This window comes from Bubalus kerabau, chromosome 9, assembly GCF_029407905.1.
Source record: "Bubalus kerabau isolate K-KA32 ecotype Philippines breed swamp buffalo chromosome 9, PCC_UOA_SB_1v2, whole genome shotgun sequence".
Classification (NCBI taxonomy): Eukaryota; Metazoa; Chordata; class Mammalia; order Artiodactyla; family Bovidae; genus Bubalus; species Bubalus kerabau.
The window spans coordinates 103,613,230-103,626,167 of NC_073632.1; the positions used below are offsets into that span (position 1 = coordinate 103,613,230).

The 12,938-nt window shown below is 45.7% G+C and overlaps 1 protein-coding gene across 1 annotated transcript in view; it reads right to left on the reverse strand.

Annotated features, from left to right (window-relative positions):
- Positions 1–202: 202 nt before the first annotated feature.
- Positions 203–12,938, reverse strand: part of TAGAP (T cell activation RhoGTPase activating protein) — an 80,417-nt gene continuing 67,681 nt past the window's right edge. The window contains exons 5-14 of the mRNA XM_055536126.1: positions 9,620–9,661; positions 8,929–9,013; positions 8,786–8,839; positions 8,432–8,498; positions 6,991–7,154; positions 6,154–6,315; positions 5,575–5,684; positions 3,988–4,183; positions 3,145–3,259; positions 203–2,246 (exon numbers count right to left, since the gene is read on the reverse strand). Of these exons, the coding sequence (XP_055392101.1) occupies positions 988–2,246; positions 3,145–3,259; positions 3,988–4,183; positions 5,575–5,684; positions 6,154–6,315; positions 6,991–7,154; positions 8,432–8,498; positions 8,786–8,839; positions 8,929–9,013; positions 9,620–9,661 (2,254 nt within the window). The 3' untranslated portion in view covers positions 203–987. The remainder of the gene's footprint in view (positions 2,247–3,144; positions 3,260–3,987; positions 4,184–5,574; positions 5,685–6,153; positions 6,316–6,990; positions 7,155–8,431; positions 8,499–8,785; positions 8,840–8,928; positions 9,014–9,619; positions 9,662–12,938) is intronic.

Sequence of the window (12,938 nt, forward strand, 5' to 3'; positions counted from 1 at the left end):
CAAGAGTACTGGAGTGGGGTTGCCATTTCCTTCTCAAGGGGATCTTTCCAACCCTGGGATCAAACCCAGGTCTCCTGCATTTTGGGCAGACGTAATAAATGCTGGTTGAATGAACCAACGTGTGAATGATTTTTCTGGTGGGTTTCTATGAACTGAGGGAGCAGAGGCAACATATCAGTAAAGAATGAACATGTTTACTTTGAAATAAGGAAGGCAATTTATTGTAGTGAGAGAATATTGAAATTTTACATATGAACGCCCCAATGCGTATGAAGTAATTTCCTCCACACTATCGGAGAAGACACTATTGAACTACAAAGAAACTCAAAGTGCTTGACATCAGTTAATGATGCACAATATAATGCATTTTCACTAACTTACCCAAATTTCAAATTAGACAGTTAAAGGACAGACACATTGACATATTTTTCATGCATTGTTAACAACAACCTTTTTTTTTTTTTTTTTATTTTGCTGGAGTTTATAATGCCCTTTGATAACTTCAAACACTGAACTCTACTCCTGCAGTCTGTTCCTTCCATCCTACTGAGGTGATCACAAAGCGGCTTATCAGAGGAAACTCCTAACGGAGACTTAGACCTTTTCTCCTAAATGGAGTTTGTGGAAAATAAGACACTTGGCATGCCCTTTGAAGCAATGCCAAAAAAAGAAAACATTATTTTTAGACAGTAACCACTGAAAAAAAAAAACAAAACAAAACTTCAGGAGGCAAAGAACAGCAATGCAGTTTGGCGCAAGTTCACAAATATATACATGCATCTGCATATGTGTACCCAATGCCTTGTCTAGAACGCGTTTTATACACGTGCTACACGTTGTACAAATCAGGCGCACAGAGGGCTGGTGTGAAGCTGTGTGGCTGTCCTCTTGGAGGAGGTCTCAACACAACTTTCCAGAGGAGCTTATTCACGACTTTTTGGAAAACAAGAGTCTAAAGGCAATTCTCGTGTACAGAGGGGCCCGGCGCTAGATGTAGGATTCCTTAGCGAATCGGAGCTGTTCGGCATCAAACACCGGCTGGCTACACCGCTGGGCCAGGACGGCCTGCCTGCCCTTCTGCTGCGACACGGTTCTCAGCCGCTGCAGCTCGGATGTCCCGGGGACCATCACCCGTCCTGCCGTGTCCTTAGGGGTGCAGTCGGGCAGGCTCTGCCTCCAGATCTCGGTCCCCAGCCCCCGTCGGAGCCCGTCCAGGGGCTCCGGCCCGCGGATGTTTCTTGAGTCCCCGTGGGAGTGGGCAGGGAGGGGAGGCAGGAGCCCCGCGTCCAGGCTCAGCACGCGGGCCCTCAGGCTGCCCACTGTCTGGCCCCCGCGGGGCGCGAGCTCCAGTGCCTGGAGCCGCACGGCCTCCTCGTAAGAGGGGGGGCGGCCGGGGTGCCTCTGATCCACCAGCCGGAACACATCCTCCACCGAGAGGGCGTAGGCCCCCGAGTTAAAGCCCAGCACGGCTTGGCCGGGGGTGTCCGACGAGCTTTCTTGGACGATCCGGCCGGCGAGCTGGCTTTCTTTCTTGGAACCTCGCTTCTCTTGGTCTCGGGGGCAGCCCTTGGACTTCGTGGCTCCAAAGCTGCGCGTTTTGGTCAGCACTCTTTGGTGAGAGGCGAAGGAGAATGACATGGAGTGCTTTTTAATTTCTCTGTTGGGCTTGCTTTTCTCAGCCTTGGTGAAAGACTGGTGTCTGGTGAAGAAGTTTCTTTTGGGGCTGGAAGGAGATGCCAGGGGCGAGCTGTCAGAGAAAGTGTCCAGAGAGCCGCTGGAGGCGGCTTTGGGGACCCGTGCGCACGGTGACACCGAGCCCTGAGTCGGGCTCTGCTCCCCCAGGTCTTGGGGCCTCTGGGCCCGGCCTTCGGCTGCAGGAAACACCTCCTCTGGAAATGGGTCCTCGGCTTCCTCGCCGGCAAAGCAGGAGGCTGCCGGGGCCACGGCGGTGAAGTCGTCCTCGCTTCGCGTGAGTTTCGGGTTTGCTCTTCTGCCCTCGAGGCACTCCGGGGAGGATGTGGTGCTGGGGTCCGAGTACCTCCGGTCAGGTTGCCCGAGGAAGCCCTTCATTCTGGCCGTGGTGTTGACTACGGGCTCCCAAGGGCGCAGCGGGGCTCTAGGTTCCACGCCGCCAGCCGCCAGTTCCAGGGGCCCTGGGGGCTGCGAGCCTGGGGAGCCCGCAGGCTCCACGTCGTGGTCAGGGTCGTTGCTGTCATAGGCTGAGTCGTTCTGCAGGGTCGACATGTCTGGGGGAAGGTAAGGGACAGTTGAGTTTTTGTTCAGTTCCTTTTAGAAATTCACTTTAGCACCATCCACCCTACTAACATCAAGTATGGCACTAGGGAATTCGGTGAAGCTAAGCTAATTTGGGGCTTGTTATGAAAGAAACTGGCCACGTTCAAGTTTTGTTTCTTTCAATGTCTACTATTTTGAGCTGGAGAAGATAAGTAGGAAAATGAAGAGAGAGAGGTTGAGAGAGAGAGAGGGCGAGAAAAAAAGAGAAAAGAGAGAAAACAGCACTCCACTGAAAATTTATTGATCTTAGATTTAACAGCTGATCCTTTGGATGGCTCTTTTCATTGGATCCATCCCCATTTTGGTGGTTCAGACAGTAAAGAACCTGTCTTCAAGGCAGGAGACGTGGGTTCGATTCCTGGGTTGGGAAGATCCCCTGGAGAAAGGAATGGCTACCCACTCCAGTATTCTTGCCTGGAGAATTCCATGAACACAGGAGCCTGGCGGGCTATAGTCCATGGGGTTGCAAAGAGGTGGACAGGACTGAGAAACTAACACTTTCATTTTCATCCCTATTTTAACAGACCCACATTAGACCCATATTCCATTCTGTGGAAACAAAAGTTTCTTACCCCAACCCTCTAGCCAAAGATTACTCTGTAAAAGGAGCAATTCTTCATGATTTAGAATAAGAAGGGGAAGGTGCAGCCTGAGGAAATAGTGTAGGAAAAGTCAAGAGAAAAGTTTGCCTGCTTGATGACTTCCCTACAGACTGTGTCTGCTCTGATTTGGTGATGTGTGTTGGTAACTTCTTCAGATACCTGGGGTGCTGTACGTTACTGGGCTGGATTTGTAGCCAGGCATGGACTTAACCCCACAGTCAGAGTCCACTGAGAACACATTCCATACCTGAACTGTCCGTGTGTTCCAGGGAGTCATCAGAAGCAACTCTGGAATGTGCTGGAAAGTCTTCCCCAAATATTTCAAAGCAGTTATCGATGAGGAATTCCACCAGTGTCTTAACCTGTGAGGAGAAGTTAACAGCTTGTCAGCTTAATGAGATCTTTATTTATTTTTAAAGGAAGAAGGTTACCAACGGGGACATAGGGAGGGTCAGCAGTTAGGGAGGTGCCAACATGGGCTTCCCTGGTGGCACAGGTGGTAAAGAATCTGCCTGCAAGGCAGGAGACCTGGGTTCGATCCCTGGGTTGGGAACATCCCCTGGAGAAGAGAATGGCTACCCACTCCAGTGTTCTTGCCTGGAGAATTCCATGGACAGAGGAGCCTTGTGGGCTACAGTCCATGGGGTCACAAAGAGTCAGACACGACTGAGCAACCAACATTTTTACTTTCAAAATTGACATAACAGATGCTTACTGTGTCTGAGAGGAGCATTCAGAAAATTGATAACAATCACCTTTGTGAAAATTATTTTTGAGATTATGCCTTTTAACTTTGTAAATTTAAAAAATGTATTAAAGTAACCAAAATGTTCATTAAAGGAGTTGCCCGGATTGGTAGCTGAACTGACAGAGCGTGATGCACAAAAAAGAGCAAAGTGAAAGGGCCTTTCCATTCTGGAAACGGTGGTGGAGAGATGGGCATCACGTCCTCTGTCTCGTAGGATGACCTGGCTTTACCAGGTCTCATCCAGTGGGTGCACCCAGATAGTGGACCTGGGGCCACAGCAGACCTCACTGCTTGGCTATGACAAGCAGATGTCGAGTTTCTCAGAAAAAGCTGAGCACAAACCTTATCGTTCAGGTCTCTCCGGGCTTCCAGTGATAGATTGTGCTCGTTTTCCGGGCTCAGCACGTTGGGCCCAATGCAGATGGCGAGATTGCTGGCGTCCATCCGGTTGACCTCGGAGTTCTTGCTGATCACGTGGAGCACGGAGACCAGATGCTTGAGCAGCAGGTGGTTGGGCCGTGGGAGCTTATCTGCAACCCTGGAATGGAGGTGGGGAAGCTGGTTTTAGGGGAGGTTCATGGCCTATCTAGCTTGAGGGGAGCAAGTTGAAAGTTGCTGCCTGACCCAGGCTTCCTTTAAAATGAGGAAGGTCTGTTTTCACAAGAAACATTGTGAAAGGTTCATTCAGATACATGCAGTGGCAACTGACACGGAATGAATCAATGAACCACAAGAGCTTGAAGCCCTAGAAAACTGGCCTCTATGATCCTGACACCAGTAACATGGCCATTTACTCTTTACACAGATCTTAGATTACGAATCATTAACTCCTGCAGTAAACTTTAATACATTTTGAAAATCATTTTGTTGAGAAACCATTTAGCCATATAGAATGTCTTTCTGCTTCTAATACTGCAAGACTGGTTTTTCTAAAGAATACAATCATTTGCCTTTTTTTGAACTGTGCTCATCAAATGAAGAAGACACATTTTTATACCATTCTGAGAAAGTTTTATGAAGAATAAATCAGTTTAGAAGAGCATGTTCATAAAAATAATGAGGTCAGCACTAAAAGGGCAACATTGGTACAATGACTAATAAATTAGAATTATAAAGCCTCATATTTTCAAAAAAAGAAATGGTGGTTCTAACATAAGGATCATTCATTTCTCATAAGATACTGTTAAGAAAGACCTTTGTGTCTATAAGCAGAAGTTTACTGTAATCTCAGGATTCTTATTTTGGGACAGACATACTAATGCCTTCAGTTCAATATGTCATTGATAATACTTAGCCATGTGAGACAATCATATATAGACACACTTTCATAGGACTTGGCAAAAGTGCTGATATTGTGAAGTTAGGTGTGTAAGATTTTCTAGGCACTAACAGGTCACACTTTCATTTCTACTTGGTATTGTTTCTGTTGTGTTGGAATTTATTTTTATCGAGTTTTCATTTTGGTTGGTTATAAGAATATGAAATAAATACACTATGGAATTTTGTCAACAAACAAGCCCTTGCAGACTGTTTACTAAGGAATGTTTTATGGGAGAATCATTGTTTTGCACAGCATCAATGTGAACAGGTGAAGAAGACCCCAGGTTCCTACATGTGGCTAGTTAGCCTGCTCCAAGGCTTTCATCTGTGACTTTGTTTCATACCTTCTTGAACTACTTATATTTTTAGACTCCCTACCTGTTGGGATTTGTGAGTACTGAAGTTCACTTTCTACCTTTTGACAGAGGTGCCTCCTTTCATTTGGCTAAAAAAAAAAGCTACTTCTTAAACATTTCCAGGGTACCTTTAGATTTGTATTCTAGGAGTAGGTGAGCGATTCCACTTGAATTCCTTCAACATTGCAACATACGTGAAACACTCTGACAGTTCAGTGAGGAACCCCGGGCGGAGGCTGCACGGGTGACTTACTGTTTCAGGGCCTCGATCCGGTCCTCCTCGCTCTGCTTGGCCAGGGCACCCATCCACTCCTCAAACAGGTCACAGGACAGGAGCTTCAGTGGAATACTTCTGAGGAAGTCCTGGAGGGAGGAAGGGGACAGTTCATGTTACATAACGTGCTGCCATCCTAACTTCCGTCTCATTCGATCCCTCTCAGGAGTCTGTGCTCATCACCCCTTCCTGCCTGCATCCAGGGAGCCTGAAGTCTGCCCCCAACTTGCCTCTCAGCAACTTTCCTAACAACGGGCACGGTTAAGGCCACCAGCCAAGGGGCCACCAGACTCAGGGGAACGGACTGGGCTGTGGGACGGTCCCAGCGCCTGTTCTCAGAGAAATCTGGGAAGACTTTAGGGCAACACTTTTTGGTTGGAATCTGGGATCACAGAAACAAAGATGCTGATACAAATAAATGAAGGCTTAACTAAAACAGTTCGACTCCACGATCAGTTGCCTTTGCTGTGTGGGGCGAAGAGCCTGTTTCTCGTCCCCTGAGAGTAAGTGTGTCAGAGCCCGTCAGCTTGTTGTTTGGCACGGGTGCTGGGGACTCACCTTGAGGACCACCGCCAGGAGGTGCACAGGGAGGCTTCTCAGGTCCACCACGCTTCCGGAGCTGAGCTCCTCCTTCAGCTCTTTGCGGGCTTTCTCGTTGGCTGCTTTCCTGAATATTCCTTCAGTGGAAGGGCCTTTCAGGCATAGAATAGTGAGAATATCCTAAAGGAAAGGGGTATAGAAATAGGAAATGGTTACCCGTGGTTTGAAGACACACTTTGATGCTACCAATAGAGGAAAAATCTGTTATTTCGGTAGGAGAAAGAATTTAAATAGTGGACATCAACAGTAGCTAACTTTACCTGCTGTACAATATCCTCTCCATTAAAGTTAGTTCTCCAGGATACTAAGACAGTCTTAACGAGACTATTAATCCCAGTCTGGTTCCTTTCAGTCCGGTTGCTTTTCAACCGTCTCTCTTGACACTGCCGTTTTTCTAAGAGCAGGTATGTTGGGAAAGCTGGAATTTGCACAGCCTAAAATGATTTTGGGCCTCCCTCCTCTCAAGTCATTCCATGTAAACACTGGATGTCTGATCACAAACTTCATGAATCTGTTGGTTTTTCAGAAGCTACACATTTTCAGCCTTCTTCACTCCATTAAGTCAGAAGGATGGAGGGACCACTGACCTGAGCTCATTGGCAAATACAACTAATTTCTAGAATGTAAGCCACCATGTGTCCTCCTGACTGCATTCTTAGGTGGGAACACCATTTCCAAACGTGGGGAAAAAACGGAAAACCCCACCCCAACAAGTTTAGCATGAGAAAGCCACTCAGGTTTCCAGAGGACATTTCACAGAAAACTGAAGTAGGTTCTGGGTGAACGTGTGCCTACCTGAATGGGTCCCGGGAGCGTGTTGTCACTGCAGATGGCTGACAAGGGCTGATCGAAAAGGGATGTCTTCAATTCTGGCTCCGAAGCTGCAGAAACATCTGATGAAGAAGAAAGCCTTCTCATGAGAAGGAGCCAGTTAGACACCTTCTTTCTCTTCTTGATTTCTACGGCCAAGCAAACAAGGCAAAGAGAAATTAGATTAACATACTGATAAGCAAGGAAGGATCCACATAAGACAACAGATATTGTCATTTATGGTTTGCCATGTGGGAGAAACAGTTTCGAAAAACTGAGGAAGCAAAGGGTGTGAACCTTAATCTAGAAAAATCAACCCAAAAAACAACCACATTGTTACCAGGGCAACCAGCCCCTCAACAGCAACACCAAGGTTCCACAAAGTCTCCACCTTTCCTGTTTTTACTCTTTACCAGCTGTTTGCTATACAAAATGAGCAAAGCCCAACTAGGCAGGTCATAAACAACCATCTTAACATATTGACCTTAATAACCACGGTGGATAGTTGGTGGCTATTTCTGATGTGAAACAGATTATTTTAATTCCTCCTCTGACTAGTGAAGAAAACGAAACTTACAGGAAGTGACTTGCTCAAAACCATTTTGAAGGCTCTAGGCGGGGCGGGCTGTTAAACCTCAGCGGCCGCGCTAGCACCCACCACTAGAGGGAGCTAGTCCGTCTGCAGTCAGCAGCAGGGTTTTCCCGGTGGATGTGTTAGGCAAGGGCGGGGAGGTTAGAACCTAGCCCTGGCAATTGGAAATGCTCAGGAAAAAATTTCCAGGATAATCTGTCCTTGCAAAATCCTGAAGATGTCTGCACAATGGGTATAACCACTCATGAGTTTACTTCTTTCTCTGTTTTCCTCTCTCTCCTTTCTTTTTTTTTTCTAATTTAAAAAAAAAAGCTATACTTTCTAAATGCATTAGCACATGTTTCTATACTTTTTATACCGGCCAATGAAGAGGATGGATAGAGAACTGGCTTGTCCTTATAGTTCAAGAGAACTGGGTCAGAGTTACATTACAACGCAATGAATTGTGGAAAAAATTGACAGAACGGCGGGTTCTTTGGGATTTAAGACAGCAACAGTTGCTTCGTGTGCTCTTAGAATCATTCTCCAGTAGAGGAGGGTGAGAGTGGAAACATATGCACACTTTAGTTGTCAGAACAGAAGTGGCCAGGAGATCTGTAACCCCACTAAGACCCCTCTGGATGGGGGAGAGGTTGACTTGGGGAGGATCTTTTCTCTCAGAGCACTTGCTGTCTAGTGAGCCGGACCTTCCTGCCACGCAAGTGTTAATGTTCTGTGGTCTTTAAGAGAACACTTCGAAAAAAAAAAATCCCTAGTAAAGCACTGTGGTTTGGCAAACCAAGAACACTGGTTGTTAGCATTTACATAAAAGATCAGTGTATTTTCAAAACTCACCAATTAGCTGGCAAATATTATCTTCACTCTCACATGATGCCAACAAAGGATGTTCCTTGATATTACCCTAAAAATATATTTAATTAAAATTAATGATAGAAGAAATCTGACCAGTCTTTCCCCACGAAATATATTCACCATTTTATTCATATCAACAGTTAGTTGTCCATTAATTTTTTTCAGAATCAATATTAATATCTTATCATGACACAAGATCTCAATTAATATTAGTGTTTACTACAACTTATCATGTTGATTTTCTATTCTGATAACTGAACAACATGCATGATATTCAATTAAAACAGTTTTCTATCTCACAGTGCAGATAAAAAGTTTGAAAAACAGCTTTCTTACCTCTGATTGACATTCAATTAATGTCTCCATATCACAGGCATTTAGTGTTTTTGACTACAAGAGAAAAAAAGTCAAGTTAGGTAAACATCTTTGACCCTTGCCATGAGAAAATCCGAGGCAGTAAGTGTAAGCAGGGCACATACAGCATGGCAGCTGCTTGTCAACTTCATTGGAGTTCGGGCTGACGGTCCAGGGATGAATTTTGCTCCTGTGTGGCCTTGGCTCTGTCTACGAAAAATCATTCGGGAAAGAGTGAGGAGGGAACTACGGAATGCAATGGCCAATTTCAGCCCCACTCTGACAAAAGACAAAGTCTGAAACTACTAGTTAGAAAAGTGTTCATTTAAAGTCAGTTATGTGTTACCAGATGTCTTACGCTATTAAACACAGCATCTGAACACACTACTTTCTGAAAGCTTTAAACCTGACATCTTCATCACGCCAAACTTTGCTTTTCATTTATTAAGTTCCCATCAGGAGATAATCTGAGTAACAGCTACCATGACAACTAGCATTTTGGGAGGAGAGTTCCCTATGTGCCAGGGCACTGTGTTAAGGGCTTTGCACAGATTTTCTCATGAAACCTGAAAAGGCAAAACAGTGGCTCCCCAGGACGCGGCTTAAGGCAGACATAAAACAAAGATAACACGTACAGAATTCCTAGAGCCCCGAAGCGCTGGCTTCCCATGAAAGCAAAGCCGTCTGAGTTTACTCTTCATAACACTACATGTTGCATATTGCACGGTGAAACCTGTTTTTGTTGGATACGATCTCAAAGCCCAGTGACCCCGCCCGGCAGCTGACTGTCGTGTCAGGCCGATTTATGGTACTTACCCTCGGAGGGCCTCCAGCCAGACTTCTTTTACCTCCCGTGAACTGTGGAAAATTGGAAAAATAACATGACACTCTGCTCCTACTAATCCAGCGTGAGTGAGGAGACTGAATGGCTCTAACTTCACGTGTTCTGCGTTATAAGGGAGAGGGGGCGGGCAGGTGGAAATTCAGAATGTTACTGAGACCGGAAAGAGCATCATGGGCTGTCGCCCGGGCCAGACACGGCAGAGCTCTCACTTCCTCATTTCTTTTAGGGCAGCTCTGGTTCTTTTTTTTCTTCTTCTTCAACTTCAAAGTCCAACATCTGTAAACCACCGAGAGTGGAAAAGATGGCACATGGCCACAGGTGAAGGCTCTGATTCATGTCACAGGTGGGATGTGTGAGTAAGAAATTGTGTTATTCTGTACGTAAACATCACCGTATTTTCTAAAGTGATCATTTCAGGTGCCCTTTATTTTGGTATCCTGTTTGGGTGCGGTCTCCCCACCCTCCCACCTTCTCCTCTGTTCATCCGTACATTGATAAGCACCCTCTAGCTGAGGGATGTGGTCCCTCCAAGAAAGCCAAGACAAGCTGCCTCTTTCGAAATGCAGTCATCATCCAAAGTCAGGTCAGTTTCCTTTGGGATTATGACGAGTCCACCAGAGCAGGCTGTCCACATGTTAACCTCTTCCTTAACTCAGTACTTAAGTCATAGTCAGATCAGCTCTAATTCTGACATGGGAGGAAAATGATTTCCTTTGATCGGACATTTGAAAGTAGAAAGGAGATGGTGAATTTCATTTGCGGACCTGACCTTCTGGATAAAAGAGAATCTCTGGTCTTTCCTATGGCTTAGGCTATATATGAAATGACTCAAATACCCTGACAACAGAATGGATACATACAGCGTGGCAAATTTTCACACAGTGGAGTCCTACAGAGCCCTGAGAATGAACAGTCTACAACTATGTTCAACAACATGACTGGGTTTCAGAAAATAATGTTGAGTTAAAGAGGCCAGACGCAAAAGAGTGTACCTTGCATGCAAAGCCCCCAAATAGCAAAAGTAATCTGTGTTATTAGAAGCCAGCATGGCATTTCTGTAGGGCTGGGCAGTGGCTCTGAGGGGGTCAGAGAGGGTCTATCTCTTGACTCCAAGGAGGGCTCCATCTCTTGATCTGGCTGTTGTAGTTGTTCAGTTGCTAAGTCATGTCTGACTCTGCATCTCTATGGACTGTGGCCCACTAGGCTCCTCTGACCTGGAAATTCTGGCAAGAAGAGTGGAATGGGTTGCCATGCCCTCCTCTAAGAGATCTTCCTGACCAAGGGATTGAACCCATGCCTCTTAAATCTCCTGCATTGTCAGGAAGGTTCTTTACCACTAGCACCACCTGCTGCTGCTGCTAAATCGATTCAGTCGTGTCCGACTCTTAGTGACCCTGTGGACTGTAGCCCCCCAGGCTTCTCTGTCCATGGAATTTCCCAGGCAAGAACACTGGAGTGGGTTGCCATTTCCTTCTCCAATGCATAAAAGTGAAAAGTGAAAGTGAAGTCGCTCAGTCGTGTCCGATTCCCCGAGACCCCATGGACTGCAGCCCACCAGGCTCCTCCGTCCATGGCATTTTCCAGGCAAGAGCACTGGAGTGGGGTGCCATTGCCTTCTCCATAGCCATTTTCAAATGCAAATCCTTGCCAAGGTGCACTGTCTGATGGTTCATCGCTCCTCATTGCATGTTGTCTGTTAGTGGCTCGACAAGTCTTGGAAGGAGGACAAGATTCTCTCCTGCTCACTTTCATCTGCAGCACTGTGATTCTCCACGTTTCCCACGATGCCTGTGCTGGCAGCTTCCCAGGGTGGTCTTTACCCCCTTCCCTCCACTTCCGAGTCTTGTGTCCATTATGGTGGTCACTTCACTACACTTATCCTCAGTTCTCCTAATGACACAAATGTCCCTTCTATATATAAACTCTAAACTCAGCCATCGACATATGAAAAATGAGGAAGCTGGATATAAGAGAAGTGCTATTTCTCTTTGGATGTGCCATTTAAAACTGTGAATTTTTAAATGAAATTTGATTGTTGCTGGGGGGTTATATATATGTTTTCATGTAGAGGATCATGTCTTTAAATTTACTATGAATTAGTGAATCTGTTATTGTAAGAAACACATATGAGCAAGTCCATTATGTGTTTCAGTAACAACTCTTGAAAAAACAGAATAGTGTGTTTGTTAATTATGTTGTGATAACTCTGGGCCTTTTTAAAAGGAAGGAAATACTTAAAATGCAAATGCTATAAATTATATTCAATTCTGTTTTCTCCTTCTTCTCCACTTTTTTCCTCTTCTTTTTTTGGAGACTGAATTATGGGACTAGACACAGATATTTATTGACCCTGAATCAGGGCTGAATGGGTTTTAAGTGAGCAATGAATTTAACATTCTGCTCATATGCTGATGTTTTTATCTTTGCAGCACCCCTTCCAAATTGTCTCTTCGACATTGTTCTTGAAGTCTTCACTTTCTGAGGGCATTCTTACTCCTGAGGAAGCCATTCCCTGATTCAGCAGAAGGCTCCTGGCTATGTCAGAGTGAGACCTGTCCCCTCTCCTGTAAACCTTCCCTGTTGTAAATCCCATTCTCTCCTGGAATATGGGGGCTTCCAACTTCTTCTGTTCAACCCCTGCTGCCCCCACACCTCCCACCTCCAAAACAGACCAAGACCCTTCTCAGCAGGCATCGTTCTTGCATGACATCCATCATCAGCTCTGCATTCTAACAGTTCAAGGCTAAAGAGAGGGCTGGTGAGACGCTTATTGAACACCTACTACGTGCACTGTGTCGTCCTAGGCATTTTCAGACACCTCATCTGACATCATTTTTAGAACAACACTGAGTAGTCACCCTCCCTGTCTTATAGCTGAGTCACCTGGGGCTCCATGTGTCAGTTCACTTACCCAAGTCCACTCCATTGAACCTGGGTCTCTGGATACTAAGGCCAGTAGTCTTTCCATGATTTCCCTTAAGGATAATCCTTCAAGGGCTTCATTTATCAGTGGAAACGAGATGTCTAGACCTATTATACCAATATAGACCAGACGAGTCCAGGTGCATCCCTATGGGGAGCTCTTACCTAGTAGACAGAGTCAGATTTAGGACATTGTCCTGAAACTTCAAAATCTCCTTCTGTCAGTTTCATTAGTAATAATCAGTTGAATACAATTTGAGGGGCTTCCCTCATAGCTCAGTTGGTAAATAACCTGCCTTCAATGCAGGAGACCTAGGTTTGATTCCTGGGTTGGGAAGGTCCCTTGGAGAAGGAAATGGAGACCCACTC